This window comes from Prunus dulcis, chromosome 1 (genome assembly GCF_902201215.1).
Source record: "Prunus dulcis chromosome 1, ALMONDv2, whole genome shotgun sequence".
Classification (NCBI taxonomy): domain Eukaryota; kingdom Viridiplantae; phylum Streptophyta; class Magnoliopsida; order Rosales; family Rosaceae; genus Prunus; species Prunus dulcis.
The window spans coordinates 29,189,370-29,210,893 of NC_047650.1; the positions used below are offsets into that span (position 1 = coordinate 29,189,370).

At 36.6% G+C, this 21,524-nt stretch overlaps 4 protein-coding genes across 6 annotated transcripts; 2 read left to right on the forward strand and 2 right to left on the reverse strand.

The window, feature by feature from the left end:
* Positions 1–193: 193 nt before the first annotated feature.
* LOC117614872 (calumenin) lies at positions 194–3,882 on the forward strand. The gene is made up of 6 exons (XM_034343793.1): positions 194–1,046; positions 1,476–1,578; positions 1,680–1,745; positions 2,021–2,194; positions 2,298–2,394; positions 3,392–3,882. The coding sequence occupies exons 1-6, from the start codon at positions 503–505 to the stop codon at positions 3,515–3,517; spliced, it is 1,110 nt and encodes a 369-aa protein (XP_034199684.1). The 5' UTR covers positions 194–502; the 3' UTR covers positions 3,518–3,882.
* Positions 3,883–3,958: 76 nt separating this feature from the next.
* LOC117614873 lies at positions 3,959–4,724 on the reverse strand. The gene has a single exon (XM_034343795.1). The coding sequence runs from the start codon at positions 4,672–4,674 to the stop codon at positions 4,072–4,074; it is 603 nt and encodes a 200-aa protein (XP_034199686.1). The 5' UTR covers positions 4,675–4,724; the 3' UTR covers positions 3,959–4,071.
* Positions 4,725–4,963: 239 nt separating this feature from the next.
* Positions 4,964–10,050, reverse strand: LOC117613210 (mitochondrial import receptor subunit TOM40-1-like). Of its 2 annotated transcripts, XM_034341847.1 has the most exons (12): positions 9,932–10,047; positions 9,706–9,853; positions 8,738–8,819; positions 8,541–8,643; positions 8,335–8,430; positions 8,172–8,222; positions 7,680–7,745; positions 7,135–7,236; positions 6,393–6,461; positions 6,231–6,314; positions 5,939–6,034; positions 4,964–5,295 (listed from the first exon to the last, which is right to left on the reverse strand). In XM_034341847.1, exons 2-12 carry the CDS (start codon positions 9,836–9,838, stop codon positions 5,239–5,241), a joined length of 939 nt encoding a protein of 312 aa, XP_034197738.1. In that variant the 5' UTR covers positions 9,839–9,853; positions 9,932–10,047; the 3' UTR covers positions 4,964–5,238. The 2 variants fall into 2 exon arrangements, with proteins under 2 accessions (XP_034197738.1, XP_034197734.1); XM_034341843.1 differs by having other exon boundaries at positions 9,706–10,050.
* A 1,048-nt stretch (positions 10,051–11,098) lies between these two features.
* Positions 11,099–17,482, forward strand: LOC117615624 (probable protein arginine N-methyltransferase 6). 2 transcript variants are annotated; one of them, XM_034344734.1, is made up of 13 exons: positions 11,099–11,457; positions 11,901–11,966; positions 12,171–12,239; positions 12,653–12,688; positions 12,875–12,940; positions 13,328–13,396; positions 13,558–13,635; positions 14,144–14,222; positions 14,607–14,701; positions 15,373–15,457; positions 16,273–16,469; positions 16,716–16,834; positions 16,937–17,482. In XM_034344734.1, exons 1-13 carry the CDS (start codon positions 11,182–11,184, stop codon positions 16,977–16,979), a joined length of 1,278 nt encoding a protein of 425 aa, XP_034200625.1. In that variant the 5' UTR covers positions 11,099–11,181; the 3' UTR covers positions 16,980–17,482. The 2 variants fall into 2 exon arrangements, with proteins under 2 accessions (XP_034200625.1, XP_034200626.1); XM_034344735.1 differs by lacking the exon at positions 16,937–17,482 and having other exon boundaries at positions 16,642–16,758.
* Positions 17,483–21,524: the final 4,042 nt, after the last annotated feature.

The window sequence follows — 21,524 nt, forward strand, 5'->3', positions numbered from 1 at the left end:
TAGTAAGTAAGCGGGTCGATTTATTTTGCTAATTTGCTTAATCATGCTGCTAATATAAGAAAGAAAAAGATTAATTAATTAATTAATTAATTAATGAAAGAATCATGTTCATGCTCATCTTTCTGTTTGTTCTGCACTCATACTAATATAGATATATATATATAGTTATTTAATTAATTAATGAGTTGTTCTAACATCCATCAATAATTATATTAATATTATTAATTGGAACAAGACGCCGGGGGGGGTGGGTGGTCTTTCTAATAAACTGGGATGCGGTAGATCTTATCAAAAAAATAGGAAAGTGAAAACCAAGCAGCAGATCCACAACTTCCCGGCTCTCCAAAGACACCTACATCAAACCTCATTCGGTTTCAGTCTCCTCCTTCTCTTCTCCCAAGTCCTCTCGTCCAAATAATAGTCAACAACAAGGTCTCTCTGTTTTCTGGGTTCAGTTGAGAGTTGAGAGAGAGAGTTGCCTTGCATTGAGAAAATCAGAGCAATGGCGAGGGCGTCAGTATCAGTAATCATTTACATAACAATAGCAGTCCTAATCCTATTGCTTATCTCCCACTCCCCCAAAAAAGGCGGCAGCCAACGTCACCGGCGGCTGAAGCTGCGGTCCAACTTCACCTTCGCTCCTCCGCTGCACCACCACAACCCCATCCCCTTCGACCCTCTCGTCGCCGATATCGAGCGCCGGCTCGAGGACCGAAAGTGGGAGCAGCAGCACTTCGATCTCAACGACTCCGCCCCCGCCGCCGAGTCTCAGCCCGAGTGGGAAGACTTCATGAACGCGGAGGACTACTTGAACGACGAAGAGAGGTTCAACGTCACCAACAGATTGCTCTTGTTGTTTCCTAAGGTTGATGTCGACCCCGCTGATGGCTTCATCACTGAGGACGAGTTGACTCAGTGGAATTTGAAGCAGGCTCAGAAGGAAGTACTGCATCGCACTCAAAGGGATATGGAGCTTCATGACAAGAACCGTGACGGTTTTGTTTCCTTTGCCGAGTATCAGCCCCCAAGTTGGGTGCAGAATGCAGGTCACCTTACCACTCCACTCACTCACTACTTACTTATGTCTTTTTTCTTTTCGCTTTTGATCTGTTTTGCTCTCTCTCACTCCATGGAGATGGAAGATAGAGGATGTGCCTTCTTTCTTGTCTTTGTTAATTAAATTGCAAACATTTTGGTTATTGCTCATATCTTGCTCCTCCAAATCTATCTATTTGCTGGTATTAGATTGGCTTTACTGCTGAAATTCAATCCATTGCTATTATGCTTCCGCAAGCAACCTCTTAAATTATTGTAAAACGAGGGTCATTCTTCAGTATGTTCGACTGCTCCTAGATAGTACCAATGGTCCAATGAAAATGAGTGAGAAGAAACTTAGTATTGTATCTGATAAAAGGATCTTGTGTTGTTTAGGTCCTCATTTTCTCCTTGTTTCTGATTTCTGTTCCATGTACCAGATAACAATTCGTTTGGCTATGATATGGGTTGGTGGAAAGAGGAGCATTTCAATGCATCAGATGCAGATGGAGATGGTCTTCTTAATATAACTGAGTTCAATGAGTAAGCTTCTGCCTTTCTATCAAGTTCCTTTTACTGTTTTACATCAAAATCTTTTTGAAATACCTTCTTCAACTTGGTGTCCATGATTTATGCTTTTCTAGCTTTCTACACCCAGCTGACAGCAAAAACCCAAAGCTACTTCAGTGGTTGTGCAAGGAGGAAGTAAGGTGATATTAATTTCTCTTCTCTGAAATTCTAGTTTGTCCTATCCTTATGATCCACATCTGTTTGTAAGATATAGTTTATGGCACAGCATCAGCTGCAGGAGAATTTTCAAGCAACTAGATTTAATTTTCTTTTGCTTCAACTTTCAAATTTTTGTGTTTCTCTGTGGACGAAAGACATCTACATAATCTTATTTGTCGTTGTGCTTGATGTCATTCTAACATGGTTGGTTAGCTTAGCTTTTCTGATTGTCTGTTCTCTCCTTTGCTTTCCTTAGGGAAAGGGATACAGACAAAGATGAAAAGATCAACTTCAAAGAATTCTTTCATGGCCTCTTTGATTTGGTGAGAAACTATGAAGAAGAAAATCACAATTCCTCACATCAGTTTGATGATTCGATGGAGGCCCCTGCTAGAAATTTGTTTGCTCAGCTTGACAAAGATGGTGACGGGTACTTCTTAAGCTGCTTTTATTTATGTGTAATTATTCTGAGCTACTTAAGGGTTTCCTTTTTGCTAATCATTTTACTTGTTTCCACCTTTCATTATCCGCAGATATTTGTCAGATGCAGAGTTACTTCCTATTATTGGAAAGATACATCCATCAGAACATTACTATGCAAAACAACAAGCAGATTACATCATATCACAGGTAATCATTTTACAAATAAAAACTATTTTCTTTCTTAGTTTTGATGGATCAATTAGTTTGTGCTTTGTGTTATATATATATATATATATATGCACGTTTGGCTCCTATGAGTTGATCTAGTAGCTCTTTTTATGTGGAAATAACATGAAATTAAGTTTGAGTCACCTCTCAGTGTTCAGCAAGGGCTTCCTCTCCTTGCTTACGAAGATGAATTAATCATCTCAAAACAAGAAGGGCTTGTGAAATTATACATAACTGAAGTATTAAAAAATGAATGACCTTCTTTGGCTAGTCAATATTTCTTTTTCTGGAGCATCTTCAAGTGTCAGAATTTTGTTGATTTATCTTGTAAGCTATGTGATATTCAAAGATTAGTGTAATCTTATGATGGAAAAGGCAAATTGAAGATCATTAGAGCTCTGAAGTTGCTTGCAGTTTATAGACTGGGCACAGCTTGAAATTTATATGTTGGTAGTTGGATTGTGAAGTTATGGGCAGTTCTTCTCTTCTTGCCATCAGGCTAGTACATATAAGATGGTGGTTTATCAGCTTATTAACCATGCAGCTGTTGTGAAAAAATTGGAGTGGTTGAGCTGGCAGAAAGCTTGGATAAGTTTTTGAAAAAGAGTACTGCAAGCACAGAGTTTGGCTTGCAATGCCTCACTTTGTAAAACTTTCATGCACTAGGCTCAAGAACTGCCAATATCTTATCCTTCTTGTGTCACTGAAATTTATTGAAGAGTTATAGATGAGACATCAGATGAAGTTTCACAGTAAAGATGTTGTGCCACCCCATCCCACCAGGGGGATAAAAAAAAAAGAGAGAGAAAAGATGGAAGTTGTTCTTTTATATTTTGGGGTTGCATAAGGAAGCATGGAAGGGTAGAAAACTGATGGTACCATAGTATATCTGCGCTTGTTTTTATGACTTGATAAGTTTTGGCTGGGGTTTAGCTAATTCTAAAGGTTGTATGTGTATTAATTTTGTAAATTGCAGGCAGATACAGATAAAGATGGGCGTCTAACGCTGACAGAAATGATTGAGAACCCTTATGTATTTTACAGCGCTATTTTCAACGACGATGAAGAAGAGGACTATGAGTTCCATGATGAGTTCCGTTAATCTCATTACCGGCTCTGCTGCCTTATTCTTTTAGTAACATACAGATGCAGGATACTTGCTGCCATGCCACAACTTGGGTAGGATTCAAAATCTTTGTTCTGGGTTTTTTGTTTGTTAATATAGGATTCGAGTATGAAAGAGATTGATTGGACCTCAGACTTCTTCCACTACGACCTCAACAGGGTTTGGTGCCTTTCCAAAGATATGAAACTACCATGGCTTAGTTATTCAGAATGAGGCCCATTTTGGAGTGATTTATTTCGTAGGCTGCTTTACAATTGTCATTACATGTAATAGATTAGTGAAGAAAAGGGTATCATGATTGTTATTTATCAGAAGTTGAGCTCAATTTTTATGTCTTGGCATGTTGGAGCATTGTCGTTGTTTTGGTTAGATTTTGTACGTTATGTTACTCGGGTTAACTGGGGCCAAAAAATCGAATTACAATTTACAACCACGATTCAATGTGTCATAATTTATTCATAAATCTAATGTATCAAATTAAATATAATAAAAAAAGAAAAAAGAAACACAAACACGCACAAAGTATTTTCCTATTTACGATCGGTTCCATTCCCCTTTAGATCGTCGTGGTGGTCGTCATCATCAGATTCCGATTTGTCTTGGTCGTCGTCATCGTCGGAGGGTGGAGAAGGGTCGAGGCGAGCGGCGTCCTTAGCCCAGCGTATCAACTTTTCAACTTCATCTTCATCGTCGTTGTCGTTGTGGATCTCGTAGTAGGATGATGCCGACGACCGGACGGCAGCATCGGAGGAGGGCATAGGAATTGAAGCCTTGAGGGCGGCGAATCTGGTGGAGAGGTCGTCACCGAGAACTGCCTTTAGTTCCTCATCCACTTGAATGGAACTGGAATTGGATTTGGAGACAGAGGAGGCAGCAGCAGCAGCAGGTTCTGCTCCTGCTCCTGGTGCTGCTCCAGTAATAACAGTTTTCATTTTGAGGGCCTCGAAGCGACGGCCGATATCGGCGTCATCGAGAGAAACGCCGCGGGACAAGTGAGAGTTGAGAGACAGTTTCAGGAGCATATCGTCCTGTGCTGCTTGCAGCAACTCTTCAACTTCATCCCTCTCTGTTTCTTTCTTCGTCTTCCTCTTCATTTCTCTCTCTTTCTCTCTCTCTCTCTCTCTCCGATTCATATGCTCCAATCCAACTCCGAGTCATTTATAGAAGCTTGCTTGATACCCTCAATTACCACGCGCGCCCCTCCCTCCCTCTCCTGCGTTAAATTAATCTTCCTTTAATAAATTTTTTTTTCAAAGCCACTTGAAAAACTCAACCCAAAATAACTTCTCAACAAATTAAATAGACGCTAAAAAATATATATTAAATAGACCCTCAAATGGTGTTTTGTGGATCACCAAATAAAGAAACCCTTACATAATAAAGACCTTTAAATGTTTTTTAAGTGTTTTTAGGGGGAAAATATATTTTGAGAGGAACAAAATTCTCAATCTATTTCATAAAAGTCAGAGACAGCAGTACCATACATACATACAACAATTCACCAAGTTCTAGTTATGACCATAACATGGCTTGTATAATTACACATATCTTGAATTAGTTCTGCCAACTTGAGCCAAAACATCTTCAACTTCCAGATGAGTAAAATACAAATCCTACCCCGAATTTGTAGTCTTTCTTCTTGTAGTAATTATGAGCTTTTATAAAATTTCATAGTAACAGCCCTTCAGCTTTTGCATCTATTCTCCTGCCGCCAACCCAAACCCGAATTTGTAGTCTTTCTTCTTGTGATCCATCTGCAAATAGAAATTTTGGAGATGCTGTTAATGTTACGAAATATGATTTGGAAAGATCAAGAATCGATGCATCTCCACCACATCCCCCTGTGCAAGTTTGCAACAAACCTATACCCTAACGGGACTCGACGCATGAGTGGCAGGACCCATAATAATGCAGTATGGCAGAAGTTTAAGTTTCAAACATTATCACCACATCGAAGACAAAGGCTCCAGCATCTATATGCATGCGAATTAAGCCAATTTCCTAGAATAGAACATTCAGCTTCATATGCTTAATAGAGTAATAACAGTAAGGAAACCACCGCAACAAATATCTAATCATAGCTGATGGATGGCATTTGGTTAACTGGGACCACGCCCCACAAAGCCTAATTACTCAATTCAAAGATGCAGGAGGCTGAAGACAAATTCAGGTCTTCCGTTTTTTAACTTTCCAGTACACAAACAAACTTCAACAGTTCCACTGCCCATGAATTTGAATGAAATGAATGGTGGGAACAGAAGAGCACACAACACAAGGAAAATCAGTTTGGCATGTACATAAACACACAAATACAGGCATAATAATCAATTCTTAGCCTCAAAATATCTATCGTCTTAAAATAGTCTATAAATGAAGTTAAACTAGCAAATTTCTCACCTCTGCAGAAAGAATAAACTTAAGACCCATACTTAATCTCTCTTCAAGAAAAGCAGCCGTGCGGCCATTGGAATCAATCTTCCCTCTAAGACGACTCTGAAAGAAACGGAAGAAATAGGTTAGGTATGTATATGATTTCTTAAATTCCAAATACTGCAAATAGGTAAATGTGAATTGGCATGGGAGAATGTGTTAAAGACCAAAGTCACCCACTTATAGTGTTTCCTGTCGTTAAATACGAAGATATATACGTGTCTTTCCATTTTTTAACGACTATAATAGCGTAGTCTACCTGTCTGAGGACGTAATCATAGCCAACACTTGCTGTGACATCTCTTGACGTGTGGTTGTACATGAGGTCTGATGCTAGTGAAACCTGCACAAATATGACAGTATAATAACTATATATAGATAAGATATAACCCAAAGTTCTGAATAACATAACTTTATGTACCTTTTCGGATAGTTTCTGAACGTAGCTCAAAGCAACCATTCCAGTGCTAGCAACCTGTCCTGTGGCAACCTGCAGGCAGAACATTGAGCATCACAAAAAATGCCTTCGCTCAGATTTATGCATGCCACAATTAAAACCAAAAAGAACGGGAAAAAGAAAAAGAAGTCTCTATGATTATAATGGGATGAAGAAAAATATATTTGTACACTGGAATGAATGAAAACTCTTAAAAGGAAATTTTGACAATGACCATTGACGAGGTTAGCAGAAAATACCAAACTCAACACCCCTTATCTTCCCTCCTTTATTTACAGAAACTTAATGCACAATCTTGTGCAGCATCACTGGGAAAGAGTAAGCAATGGTTTGCAACAATAATGACTTGACTTTTGAACCTATTAAGATGATTTGGAAGTCTGGTATCTGGTATGCCTACTAAGATACAGGCTTTAGTCTGTGTTTTGCATAAAGATTGGTGTTCCTTGTTGGCAGAGGATGTATGGGGGTGTAATATCCTGATTGTTCTCAGTTTGTGCAGTTAGTTTTTAGTTGTTCTCTTTTCTAAGGCCAACAAGAAGTTCATTATTTTCTCCTACCTTCTTTTTTTTCCTTTTCTCTGTAAAAGCTCTGTTATTTATCAAACAAGTATAATGATAATGCACAAATGATGATGCATAATGAAAGCATCATAAATCATCTGGCTTCAAACATGTGAGGAGACATGAAAACCAAGCTGGAATACCATTTTCTCAGTATTGAACCGCGCCGCATAACCGATGCCTGACTTTCGATGCTGACCAGCCCAGAATACTTCACCACCCAAAGAGAAATGTGGAGTCACCGACTGCAAGAATATAGAGAACGTAGACAGATTTATCAGACTAATCCTAAGAACATTTAAGGAATCTGCAGTGGCCTAGTTTTACAAAACATCTCCATCCTTGTAAAGTACAGCATTTTTGTGTTGACTATAATCTATTACCACAAGAATATTGAAAAATCAATATATAAAAAAAGGCGGCTACCAAAACAGAGCCTATTTTCAGTCAATCATGTTGTTGAGTTTAACCTTCGAGATCAATAAACAGACTACACTTACGATAAGATCAGTATCATACAATCTATTGTCAGTATCCCAATAAATCTGGACCCCTAAGACTATTTTAAGATATGTTTGATACCAAATGATTATCTCAACAAAAAAAAAACAATGGACACAAAATTAAATTGTTTGGTACCAGTGTCCACGTTATCTGGAGGGTAAAAAGAAAAGGAGAATATCCTTACCTGGATGTAACTTGCTTGCAATAAGGCCCCATTTCCCACTTGAATCTGGGATCTATAGTCTGAGCCCTGTACCAAGAAAGGAAAATGTCAAAACTAGGAACACCATATGACAAATGAGAACCACCATGTCCTTCTAAACCTAAACTTGTAGAATTATAACAAAGCTGAAGGCAATCTAGTATGTGTAAACTGAAATCTGTCATGGTTACCACCACATCAAAAATAAACTACTCTAGGAACAACAGACATGGGGAAATTAGTGTTTATCTGGTAACCATTCGTAGTGAGGCTAATGGAAGATAGATAAAGAATATACTCCTGCACCCCTCTGTAAACTTTTTTTCTGATGGACAAATTTATTTCATCTAAAATAGAGGTAGCCAAAGATGATTTTCAAAAGTAATGAAGTTCTACAAGACACATAAAATGCGAAGTAAATAAATAACTTCATATATTAAAAGATTAAAAATATGATGAGAAGAGTGACCTGACCTTGTAATCAAAACTGGCCATGCCATGAGACATGTTCGGCTCATTTGTAAGCTGGGAAAAAAAAAATTTAAATAACTAAGTTACATAAATACTTCCACTTTTTGTACACAAGAAAAAAAAGAGGAAGAGTTTAATTGAAAAAACAAATGAAAAATAGTTTCACCTGAGCATTAGCCTTCAAAGTGAGATTGTCAGTCAAGTCATACTTCACTCTAGCATTAAGTCTCCCATCTGTTAATACCCTCCCGAAAAGCATCAACTAAAAATTTACCCCAACCCCCACAAAGAAAAGAAATATAACCATCAATGCTTCTTCTACCATTTCCACTAGAGGTTTCTGGATAAGTAAAAATAGCAATGGCTACCTACCTTTGGGTGGTCTATAAAATTTGCACCAAACTCATAGTGAGCAGTAGGGATTTTTATGGTTTCAGGAGACTGAGAAGGAACTGTCATAGGTCCCATGAGTACACTGATGGGAGTTGAAAAGAGTAAATAAAATATACAAAATAATATAAATAATTGATATGGAACGCATAAAGGCTCAAAGAGGAGAAGACAAAAACCTGTGGCTAAGGGAAAACTTCTGATTGAGTCCTTTAGTGAAATCAAAGCGCATCCCTTCAAAACATTCTGGCCGTAAAGACACTGCCAATCAAAGATGGAAGTCAGCAAAATACTGCCAAGCCCCTTGCCAATATGCAATTTCCTTAATCAATGAATGCATTGCAACCACTATCTTTTAGAAATAAACTAAGGTAGTGCTTGGTTCATTGGAATGAACCTGGAACATCTATGCCACTGTTTGGTTGACAAAAAAGTAAAGTAATGAGAACCTGAAAAATATCAAATCCCCCAAAATGATGGAAAATACCCTACTCTAAACCCACCCAACACTGTACACTAATCTCACAAATACAGTCAGGCAGTAGCAGTACCACTGATGAGAGCACCCTCAACCAAAAGCATCAGGAGATGGTTAAATGTATAACATTAGGAATCAGAAAAGAATCAAAAGGCACCTTTGCTTTCACTAGAATAATGAACTTTTAATTACACTGTAACACATATATGAGCAATTCAACAGCAGAAGACCAAATGTTCCAACAGACGGTTCAGCATATAAATTACCCGAAACCAATACAATCATAAAGGTAACACCTTTGACCACGGTAAACAAAAACTTTTAAACAACAAACCCTGAGAAACACAAAGGAGTTATAAGCACCTACATGGGATTCAAAAGTTAGGCTTTTCGGCTTTTCAAAACCTGTACTAATAAACCAACTAATGCATATTCCTTCATTAGTCAAAAGTTTATCTTTTTTTAACAATCCCATACCTACACACTACACTACACAACAAAAGGCATACCAACAATGAGCAAACAGGAACAAAAGAGGAGCAACTTGGAAGCTTAAATTAAATTCAGCAGACTGGTACACGGAATCACAAAGGGATAGAACAAATTATAACCATGAGTCATTATCCAAAAAGTGGAAAAACAAAAAACGAAAAAAATTTGATACTGAACTGAGAGCTTCACGGTTGATTTCTTCATAGGGTATGGGGCAAGGCAGGTTTGTGTAGTCCAGTTTCTCGTTCATAGGCTTTGTCTCCGCAGCCTCGCTTCGCGTGGTAGTCCCAGGAGGTACAAGACCCGCCATTGCTTTGAGTTCCTTCTGATTCGAAGATGACCGAGAGAGAGAGAGAGTGAATTAGAGAATTGTGAGTTGAGGGTTTTGGGTTTTGGGTTTAACCGTTTAAAGAAAAGGCCTCCTTCATTCTTGGTGGATACGGCAGTGAAATCCTCACCACCGTCACGGTGGGATCCACATCCACCTCAGCTGCCCAGTGGGTGTTGCAGCAAAAAGGGAAAAGAAACACAAGGCGCAAAAATAAAAGGCTAAGCTTAATAAATAATTAATAAATAAAAGGCTATGCCAAACCAAAAAAATAAAATAAAGGCTAAGCCGAACGAACACCGTGAGGCCCAACCCAAACTAGGCGAACCATCAACCGTCCTATTTCTTTCTTTATCAATAAACATGAAGAAAAAAAAAAAAGTGTATTGATTTATACAAGTAAGAGAGAATGTTATGTTATGTGTAAAACTCGTAGAATTCTACGGTAGTACGTTCACGTGATATATCTGGTATATGTGTTATAATATAAGTATTTTCTTTTTTTATACTATTTCCTAAAAAAAGAAAAATAAACCATTTTGTCCGTCCGTTCATATTATAACACATGTACAAAATATACCACGACCATACCACTGTAACATTATTGGTAATTTAAATTTTCCTTTCATAAACTTCCTTTATATGAAATATGAAAATTTCAAACTTATAATGCATTTATGCAAAATAGAGAAACTTACCACTAGAAGAATAACTAGTTAGATTTTTGGCCCCAACCTATAATATCTTTTTGTAGCAAAACAAAAAACCCATGATATCTTTCCTCGAATGTATGTGTTGGATGTTTCTACCCGGGTAAGTTATTAAATACAAAATAAAAAAAGAGAGAGATAGATAGAAAATAGGTGTGTAAGTAACGAAATCATTTTATCTGATTCGTTTTTCTATATTGAAGACATTCATTAGAAGAGTAACAACATTTTTATTAGAAGCACTAATTAGTATTTTTATTAGAATATTAGAGGTACAATAAAAATGTATTAAATTCAATCGCTTTTTTTTTAATTGAAAAATTCAAGCGTTCTTTTTTAATACAAACTATCGGAGAATAGAGTTTACACATATATTCATTAGATGTTTAAGAATTTTGAAAATTTCAAGGGCTTTTATTTACCGTATAGTTGACAAAATAAAACGCGGTCCGAGTATTAAATAAAATAAAATATTTTAAAATAAACTAGACGAAAAGAAAAGAAAAACTTAAATTCGGTGAAAAATGCGAACGTCAAACGGCGCTTTATTTCTTCTCCCTCAAAATTGGGTCTGCCAGTGAGTGAGCGCGAGCGAGCGAAGTGGGCACCAAAACAATGAACTCGAGCCCGGCTTACAGTAACGGCTACCACCCACAGCAACAGCAGCACGGAATGAGCCAGAGGGATAAAGTCCGCCGGGGAACACGTGCTAGGTCGCGTGAGCTTAGAGAGAGCTTTGGTAGTGGTGGTAATTTTGGCGGGCTTAGGGTTTCTGAGCATAATAAGCAGCAGCAGCAGCAACAACAACAACAAGGAGCGCCTTGTACCGACTTCGACATGGCCTATTTCCACTCGTACGCCCACGTTGGCATCCACGAAGAAATGATTAAGGTGCATTTTGAAATTTTTTTTTTTTTCAGAATCGATTACGAAATTTCCAGTGTTAGTCTTGGATTTCAATTTTTTTTTTACCGCTTCTATGCTCTGAGTTTCCGTTGGGGTTCATGGCAGCTGGGGAAATGAAATTTAGCTTTATGGATATTCTATTGTTGTTACTGCTCATCACGTTGTTTTCTTCTTGTATGAGAATGCATCTCAAGTGGGAATGCGAATAAGAAACCTTGTAAAAGTATTTGGGCCATAACATCATTATGTGTTGTTTAAGGTTCTGTGTCTTTGTATTTTCAAAATTTCAAGGGAAGAGTTGCTGCCGTGTCATTGGAAACACATTGCTATGGTTTTTTTTTTCTTGGACAAACATTGTTATGGTTATTCTTCTGTAATTCGATCGTCATATAATTTATTGACTTATGTGGCAAAATTTCGTCATACAGGATCGTGTACGCACTGAAACTTATAGGACGGCAATCATGCAGCACCAGAGTTCTATAGCAGGCAAAGTAATGTAGCTGTAATTGTAGTTGACAAGTGATATGTTTTTTTTACTTTGGTATTGCCTTCTGTTTATATCTGTTTTGAACGATTTATAAGATGTACCTTATACATTAGAATATACTATAATGGGGATTCATATTCGGACATATATTGACCTTGTTTATACAATAACTTCTTCATTTTTATTCTCAATTGAATAATGCTTGCAGGTTGTAGTGGATGTTGGCTGTGGTACAGGCATTCTTTCTATATTTTGTGCTCAGGCCGGTGCAAAACGTGTAAGCTGTTTTTTAGATAATATTTGATAAGTTGGATGTGCTTACTTGTAATGATTATCTTTTTTTGACATGGGGAAACTTGCTGGGTTTGGAAGGATGTTATGTGTTTAATTTAACTGCGGGTTTAGTTTAGTGTCCAATCACTACGGTTATCAAATGGTATGATGCATGGGTTTTAACATAATGCTACAAACCCATAATGCCTTATCATTTCATGATTGTTGCTGCCATCTCTGCCTTTCCTTTTCCAGTGACATCTGATGAATAAAATTGGGTTTTCTTCTCCTTTTTTTCCTATATACTGGGGTTAATATTTGTAAGTTTGGTTTATTCACTTCCGTGTTGTGTCTCATCGTGGCATTATTGTTCCTTATGTATAAGATTCTCTTATGTATTGTGTTACAACCAACCAGGTATATGCTGTTGATGCAAGTGACATTGCAGTGCAGGTATGTTCTTGTAGTAATGCTTGTTACTTTTTATGCATGTCATTTTAATCTCTATTCATTTATTTATTCCAGCCTTTTTGCTCCCAGAAAGGAAAAACTTCTGGTATTTAAAGTGTGCATGCTTGATGTAAAATGTAAAATGTCTCATTATCCTTATGATCTGAAGCTCTGATGCAATGTAACCAGGCAAATGAAGTTGTGAAAGCAAACAATTTATCTGAAACAATCATTGTACTACATGGGCGAGTTGAGGTAAGCTTCTATGACCAGGACAATTTGTTGATTTTGCTTTTCAAAGAGTTGTTTATTATTAGAATTCTGCTCGCAAGCAGGGTTTGAAATATGATAAGAGTATTTTTAAAACTAATAGGTAGCATGAGATTCATACCTCACTTATGGGATAGAAGCGTTTAGTTCTTTGGGTGTTTCCTGTGAGTTTGCGTAGAAAATTGAGGCACTAAGAGATGCTAGTTGTTGGTTTAAACCTTCAATGTATAGCAGTATTTAATGTCATCTGCATGAGAGAGAGAGAGAGAGAGAGAGAGAGAGAGAGAGAGAGAGAGAGAGAGAGATTTCTGTTGATGTTGATTTGAATTACAAATTTAAATGCCAATATGGCTAAAAATGATCGTTCTGCAGGATGTTGATATTGATGAAGAGGTTGATGTCATAATTTCAGAGTGGATGGGCTACATGCTTCTGTATGAGGTAGATGTTAACATTTTTTTCGTGATTGCATATTGATGTATTGCTATGACTATGACTCATTTAAAATTGTACCTCAGCATACAGATACCCATGGGTATATTTTGTGGTTTGCAACCTTATGATATATTTCCTTTTCTTTTGTTGGCATGCTTGCTTATTAGAGTATGCTGGGAAGTGTCATCACGGCAAGAGATCGCTGGCTAAAACCTGGAGGTCTAATACTTCCTTCAAGTGCAACGGTATCTTTCTTTTCCTTTTTTTCAATTATTGTGACATTTGCATCTTTAGTTGTGAAACCTGTTACACTGGTGCTGCCTTGATATCATTGAATTTACAATCATGCCATATTTATTTTGTGCCAGCTTTATGTGTTGTTAACTTCTGTATTATCAACTTAAGTAGCTGGGATCAGTTATGGATTCATATTCGGCCTTGGGCATCCTTGTGGGCATCTACGTTTTCAGAGTTTAGGGAGTTTACCTTTTATTTAATCTATTTGGATTGGAAAGCAATGGTATCGTAGAGATATAATTTTTCAATTAAAATGTGGTAGAGAGGTGTCTTAGTTTTATGATTCTGGTTCTTATATATTTGATGGATTTCTTGTTCACCAATTTGTAAATTCTGGTTTTTTAAATAAAATTTTGGTTTCTTATAAATAATAAAAAACAAGTTCTTATAATATAGCAGCTTGTTGACAAATGAGTTTGTTTCTATCATGCTGATTTTTATTTTGTATGCTTGCAGTTGTACATGGCACCCATCACACATTCTGATAGATACAGTGAAAGCATTGATTTCTGGCGCAATGTTTATGGAATTGATAGTGAGTACACATCATATATATTATCATCATATTCTCAATTGTTATTGGCATATAATTGGATTCATATCGCATTTATGAACATTGTCAAAGTAAAATTTTCAGTAGGGGAGCACTATTCCCACACTCCAGTGCGGTAGTGTTTGTGGGGAGCCCGAATAGTGCTTCCCCTTTCCGGATGATAAAAGAAATGACTATCAACAAGCTCACTTAAGCCTTATGTTGATGGCTTTAAAATATATATATCCTGATGCGAGCTTAGTAGCAGAATTCATTTAGATACCCTTCTACTTGTATACATGGAACTTTTACTTACTAGTCAGTGAGTACATGTATAGAATCATTGATCTCTAACATTTTTATTTTATTTTATTTGCCTTGTTGAAGTGTCTGCCATGTTACCATTGGCAAAACAGTGTGCGTTTGAAGAGCCATGTGTTGAGACAATCGTGGGTGAGAATGTTTTGACATGGCCACATGTGGTGAGTGTTCTCAATTGAGTTGCACATATTCGTGTGGTGTATAGGTTTTTTTTCCCTTTTCTGCTTATGAATATCTTGATAATCATAATCTTTGCTACCAGTGTTGATGTTTTCCTTTTCTAATTTCCTGTTTGTTTTCTTTGTTTCTTTCTTTTTATGGGAGACTGTATATCTTCTTTCTGAAAATTTATAAATCCTCACGTTCTCTTCCATAGATGCAGTGGCAATTATTTTGTGCAAGAAGCTTGCAGTCTGAAACCAATTGCTAACAGATCAAAAGATAAATTATTAGTTCCAGAAGTGGGGACATTACTCATTCATTGAGTGAATGTTAAGTTATTTAGTCAAAGAAACACTTACATGACTTAGATTCCTTTTGCTTGATACTAGTTGGGACCATAAGATCTCTTTAATATAAGGATTTCAACTGCTATTTTGCTATACACTTCCCATTAACTCTTATAAGAAAATGATGCTTGTAAGTCAATGAATCAATTCACTGCTTCTCTTCTCGTTCTTGGACGAAGGAAAAAACAGGGTTTTCTCTAATTAGAAGATAAATATACTGTACAGTAGATATATCTCTGAAGAACTCCACTCATTAGTATTTCTATTTCTGTATGTAGAAAGTATACAATCTAAAGCATCATGCTGTTACTAATTGGTTGTAGGTTAAGCAAGTGGACTGCCATACAATTACACTTCATGAGTTAGAATCTGTTACAACAAACTATAAATTCAAATCAATGATGCGAGGTCTCTCTCTCTCTCTCTCTCTCTCTCTCTCTCTCTCTCTCTCTCTCTCCCCCTTCCCATATATGTGGGTGTGCGTCTGTGCAAGTGTACATATTTCAATTCTTTGGTCTCATTCTTGTTATCACTACATATTTTTGATGATGTTGGAAAAAAACAATTTGTTTTCGATTATCAGTTTCATCATTTCTGAACCCAAAAATTTCCATAGCTATTTCTTCAGACCTTTTAAAATTTCTTAAATTTTTGAAAACAATTAAAGAACAGTGAGAAACCTGGAAACTTCTATTGACAAATACTGTTTGTGCTATTTTCTGATAGTGCATTGACAAACCCTGTTCATGTTATTTTCTTGCTCATCTCAGTTACATGAGTTAACATGTGATGATTAAGGAAGGGAGAGTGAAGAGTTTGCAAAAGTATGATATGAAAAATGAGTCTCAAACTATCAAATTCGCTGTGTGTTGTTTTGAACACTTTCAGGAGGAACTTTACCATGTAGAGAGAAATTCGAGTCTAAAATTCATACTTTTCTTTTTTTTGCGAATCTCATACATGACGAGTATTTTCCGTTGGTTGGTTGATTTTTTTTTAAAAAAATTTAAACTAAGATGTCTAATCTATTACCCAGAATCTGTTTTTTCAAGAAATTCCCAGGAAGGAGTAATGGATTCTTATGATTTAAAAACCAGATTCTCGTCTTTGTGTGGTTTTGGGATTTTTCATTTGTGGGTTTTTGGAGGAGGGAGTTCTTATAGTATTTATCCCAGTTTATTCAGTAGACGCTGTTGTGGTTGTAACTATTCCTTAATTTACAGCTCCACTACATGGGTTTGCGTTTTGGTTTGATGTCGAATTCAGTGGGCCTGCATTAGCTGGTACAAATAATCATGCACCATCCTCTCTTATTAGCAATCATCCAGTGGATGGTCAGCAGAGGAAGAAACGAGCAAATCCCAATGAAGCGCTGGTTCTGTCCACTGCACCTGAGGACCCCCCAACGCATTGGCAACAGGTACAGTATCTTTACACTTATTTAACCCACTCTTTGGGCTACCCAGCTAGGTGATAACAGAACTTGTTAAGGTTTATGAAGCTTAAACATTCTCAGTACAAAATGGTGTTTAGTTTTTGCCAGGAAACAGAATATCATTCAGTCTCATCATAACTTGATAAGTTTTTTGTAGTAACCCCCTTTGCTCGGATCTTTCATATGTTACTGTGAACTTTTCTCAGTCTGTCTAATGAAGCAATATTGCAGACTGTGCTATACTTTTATGACCCAATAGAGGTGGAGCAAGATCAACTCATTGAAGGTTCTGTAACACTATCACAAAGCAAAGAAAACCGTCGATTTATGAATATCCACCTTGAATATGCGTGAGTCTCATCTTACAATTCATTAATACTTTAGTTCTTTAACCTCGGTAAAATCACAGATGTGTTGAACGTTAGCCTCATAATTAATCTCTGCTCTTGCAGCTCAGGTGGAAGATCCTTTGTAAAAGAGTCCGTAATGAGGTGATTCTACTAATAACTTCCTGTGTGGTTATTTCAAGGGAAGCATGGACAAGGCATTACATTGCTTAACCTGTGCCCTTCTTGCTGCCCCAAACTCTCTGCAGACCTGGCTTCTCTGCAGAACTTTCTGGGTGACCTTGCGATAACTTTTCCTTACAATTGAAGAAAGATTACTTAATAGAGAGAGATAGGCAAATTGATTTAGGAAAGATGTGATGTTAACCCTGTTTGTGCTTTAAGAATGTTAATGTGGAGTTAGTATATTGTTGAGGTTGAATTAGAATTGAGATTTGAGATTTGAGAGGGATATAAGTTGTGACAAGAGGGGGTCATGTACTTGTGACATTGTCAAGTTATTTGCGATTTCTAGTGTGCAATGGTGTACTAACCCTGACCTCACCAGTAACTAAAATTTTGTGAGTGGAATCATCTGTAGCAACTTACAATTATGCACCATTTGTTCTATTCTATTGATATTAAGATTTTGGAAGTTGATGTTCAATGTCATGGCCTGTGTTTTTTTTTCTACCCTGAATCCCCTTCTCTGTATTACATTTTACATTGATTAAAATTTAAAATTTTATATGATTTTTAAAAGATTTTTAAAATTAATATTTTTAAAATTCTATGTAATGACATGACCCGGTAAAAAATAATTAAACGTCAAAATAAAAAAGAAAAATTCAAGTTGGTTTTTATTGGAAAATTTACAATCTAAATATCGTGACTTATTATGAGGTGGAATTGGAAAGTGTAGGAATTTTCTTTTGACTTGGTTTCCTGTTAGTGTTAGGGTAGTGAGACTTGTTAGGCAAGGTATCAAGTACGATAGTTAATTAGGAAAGAGGCTAGAAGAAAGCAAACCAACTCCTGCAAGGAAACAATTAACCAAGTTTGCTAGAGTTAATTAGCAACGACTAAGCACAGAGAGAGAGAGAGAGAGAGAGAGAGAGAGAGAGAGAGAGAGAGAGAGGAAGAAACCTATATATATATGGGGGTAGGAAACCCTAATATATATATATATATATATATATATTTTTTTTTTTTCTTTCTGGTTTTCCCATAACACCCAGAAAGTTGTGCAAGGCTCCTTTTTACTCTTAAACAGCAGCAGGAGGAGCAGGAGCAGCTATTTTTCTAGCTAATCTATTCGATCTCTCGATCTAGATTCACCAGTATTTTATTAATTTCAAGATTTAAGGTACATACTCGATCATTCTTGTATTGGTTTTGTATGCCTTTTTCATTATTATGTGTTTATTAAGTAGTATGTATTCATGGATGCCATGACGCGGTCTGTTCAATCCGGCCCACCAAACGGGGCATAGGCATATATATTTTAGTTCTATCTATGCGCATACTATTATAAGTCTATAACTATTTGATATCGGGACTTGCTTGTACGTAGCCAGAATGTTCAAGCCTGTGCTCAATTCTCCAATAAAACTACCTTTTAGCTAGGTAGCTTTTAAGTTTGATAGCCAAATTATTTGTCCCAATTAATTTCTTCCCACAGTCAACAAATTATGGATTCATTATTATTAGGGTTGAAATCTTGGTAGGTATACATGGATTCATCATTAAGAAAGCTTATGATTATAGACTTGTGTTGCAGATAAGCTTAATTATATATTGATGGAGAAGGAGGAGGGCCACAAATTATGGATTCATTATTATTAGGGTTGAAATCTTGGTAGGTATACATGGATTCATCATTAAGCAAGCTTATGATTATAGACTTGTGTTGCAGATAAGCTTAATTATATATTGATGGAGAAGGAGGAGGGCTTGACTTATGATAAGGTTGTGCTGAGAAGTTGTGACTTGGATCTGCTTAGAGGCCCACATTTCTTAAGTGACAGCCTTATTGAATTCTACTTCAGCTATCTTTTTAATTCTCAATTACCAGATGTACATGATGATGATGATACCCAAATCCACTCGAAATCCAAAGATGACATCCTTCTGGTTCCACCTACACTCTCATACTGGGTAGCAAATTCCCTCGATTCTCAGAGTTTGAATGGGTTTGAGGAGTCTCATAAGGTAGCCGAAAAGCAACTTGTTATTTTCACGGTCAATAATAATAAAAATGTGAGCCAAATTGATGGGGGAACACATTGGAGCTTGCTGGTGTTTTACAGAAAATCAAATACATTTGTGCATTATGACAGCTTGGGGGGATTGAATCATTGGGATGCCAGAAAGCTTTATGGAGCAGTTAAACATGTGGGAGGAGGAATTAATTTTACCACCTCTTATTCTAATTCTAAAGCTACTGATACTACTACTACATCATCATCATCTTCTTCTTCGACAATTCGATTTAGAGGTAATCATCATAAAAAATATATGAAAAGGGCAAGGAATATCAGAAGGGTTGGGATGATGTGCAGGGCGCCGCATTGGTTTCTCTATAACTTGATGGTCAAGGGAGTTCGCGATGATGATGATGATGATGATGATGAAAGGAAAGCAGCAGCCCTTTGGGTGCCTCAGTGTCATCATGGTTACTTGAATACTCCACGTACTAGTAGTTACTATGTTGATGATAAAAATGAGCCTTGTTTTAGAGAATTACCGACACCGCGGCAGACAAATCTTTATGATTGTGGTTTATATGTGATGGCCATTGCTAGAGTCATATGTCAATGGTACTGCGCGGAGGCCTCTAGTGCTACTGCTACTGCTACCCACGTGGATGACGAAGACGAAGGCCATGATGCTCGGTTTCCAAACATCATGAAGCATGTTGATAATTCTTTGGAATCGACAATGCGTTCTGAGTTGTTGGTCCTCGTTGAACAACTCAAATCTCATATGAAGTCAAATTCTTTCTTTCTTTCTATATACAATACACATCACATACATACATATGATGCATATTTTTCTATCAATATATGCATTGCATACCAAAGTTATCAATATATGCATGCATGCATATGGGGTTTCATAATCATAAGCTGCATGACACCGAATGAGTGTGAGAGTTAGAAAAAAGAGAGATCACTTAGAGGAAGAGACGGAGGCGGCAGAGATTAAATTAAAGGATGATAAGACTACTAATTTTAATTAATTAAAAGTAAGGATAACTTTTAGGTGCTATAATGCTACAATTATTGGAATTAATGAATTAATTATATTCTGTGTGGTAATCCCACTTATTCATCGTTTGTTAATTTTCTATGCTATCGGTTTGGTTGGTGTTGTCGTATTAATTCATTATCCCTCCCTCCGTATCTAGTTAATCTCTTGTGGTCCCACAACCTCATCAGCCTCAGACTCAGAGGCTGAATTAATCATGTACTTGTGAATGAAAGAATGAGCTCAGCCGCCATTATAGTCGATTTATATACGAATTTGCTTTTAAACTAACAATCCACTCACTCGTTCATGGACAAAGGTCGTGCTAATTCTAAATTAACTTCAAGTGTTTGCAAGAACTTGTGTGCACCAGAAAGAAACTCAACTTTTCTAATGAGAATCTCTTGCAATCTTCTTTTGCAGGAATTTTAAAATCAAATCAAATCAAGGTACTTAATTTGTTAGTTTTTCATCCCAAGTGCGTTTAATTGAGGTCGAAATTTTATTCAATAGTCGTATTCCATTGCATGCAAAGTTCTTCGTGGAGAGTTTTGTTTAGTGGTTTGTAGGGGACAACATCTCTCTCTCTCTCTCTCTCTCTCTCTCTCTCTCTCTCTCTGTTTAGTAATCATATACTTTCCACTAGAATAATGGAATGGCCATGAATTGATGTTACTGTTGTGCATGCTTTTTTTGTTCATAGTGCGATGGAAAAGTTTGTCATGCATGGGGGAGTACTCAACTACTCAATGTACTCATGCATCTTATGCAATCATTATGCATATATATACAAAATGTGAGTAGCTGGTCTGGTCGACCCAAAATAAAAATAAAAATCAGACTCCTCGCCACTCACCCCCACAGGAGAAACTCTACACGAGTCAATCAATGGGGATTTGGATTTGGTCAAGAGTGCCTTAATTTTACAACTGAAAATTAATAATCGAATATTGAAATTGCTCGCTTAAGGATGATTATATATATATATATATATATATATTCTACCCTTGATTTCTTTCAATTTACATTTTGCATGCCCTAATACAAGGAACAAGAACATTTGCGTTGAGGAAGTTTACATAAATATTTGGACGTGTTATATATATATATATGTTCCTACTTTATTGAGAGATTCCTCAAATAATTTTATTTGACAGACACTCACCTTTTAGGGTATCTTATAATTTTTTTTCTTCCAACAATCCAAATCATTTATTTTTTAAGTCTGCATTCATAGATTATCCTTGCAACAAATTAAACAAATTAAAAACCGTTTCGACATCCAATATTATCCTACAAAATCAATGAACTCAATGCTTCAAGAAAGTACTAAAATTTTAATAACACAGTAGAGTGGTCAAACGATATCAGATTCAAGTAATTTTTTATAAAGATAATCTTTGAATGATTATCTAAAACATTGACGTTTGGATTAGTGAAATACAATACGGAGTGGGCCCTATAA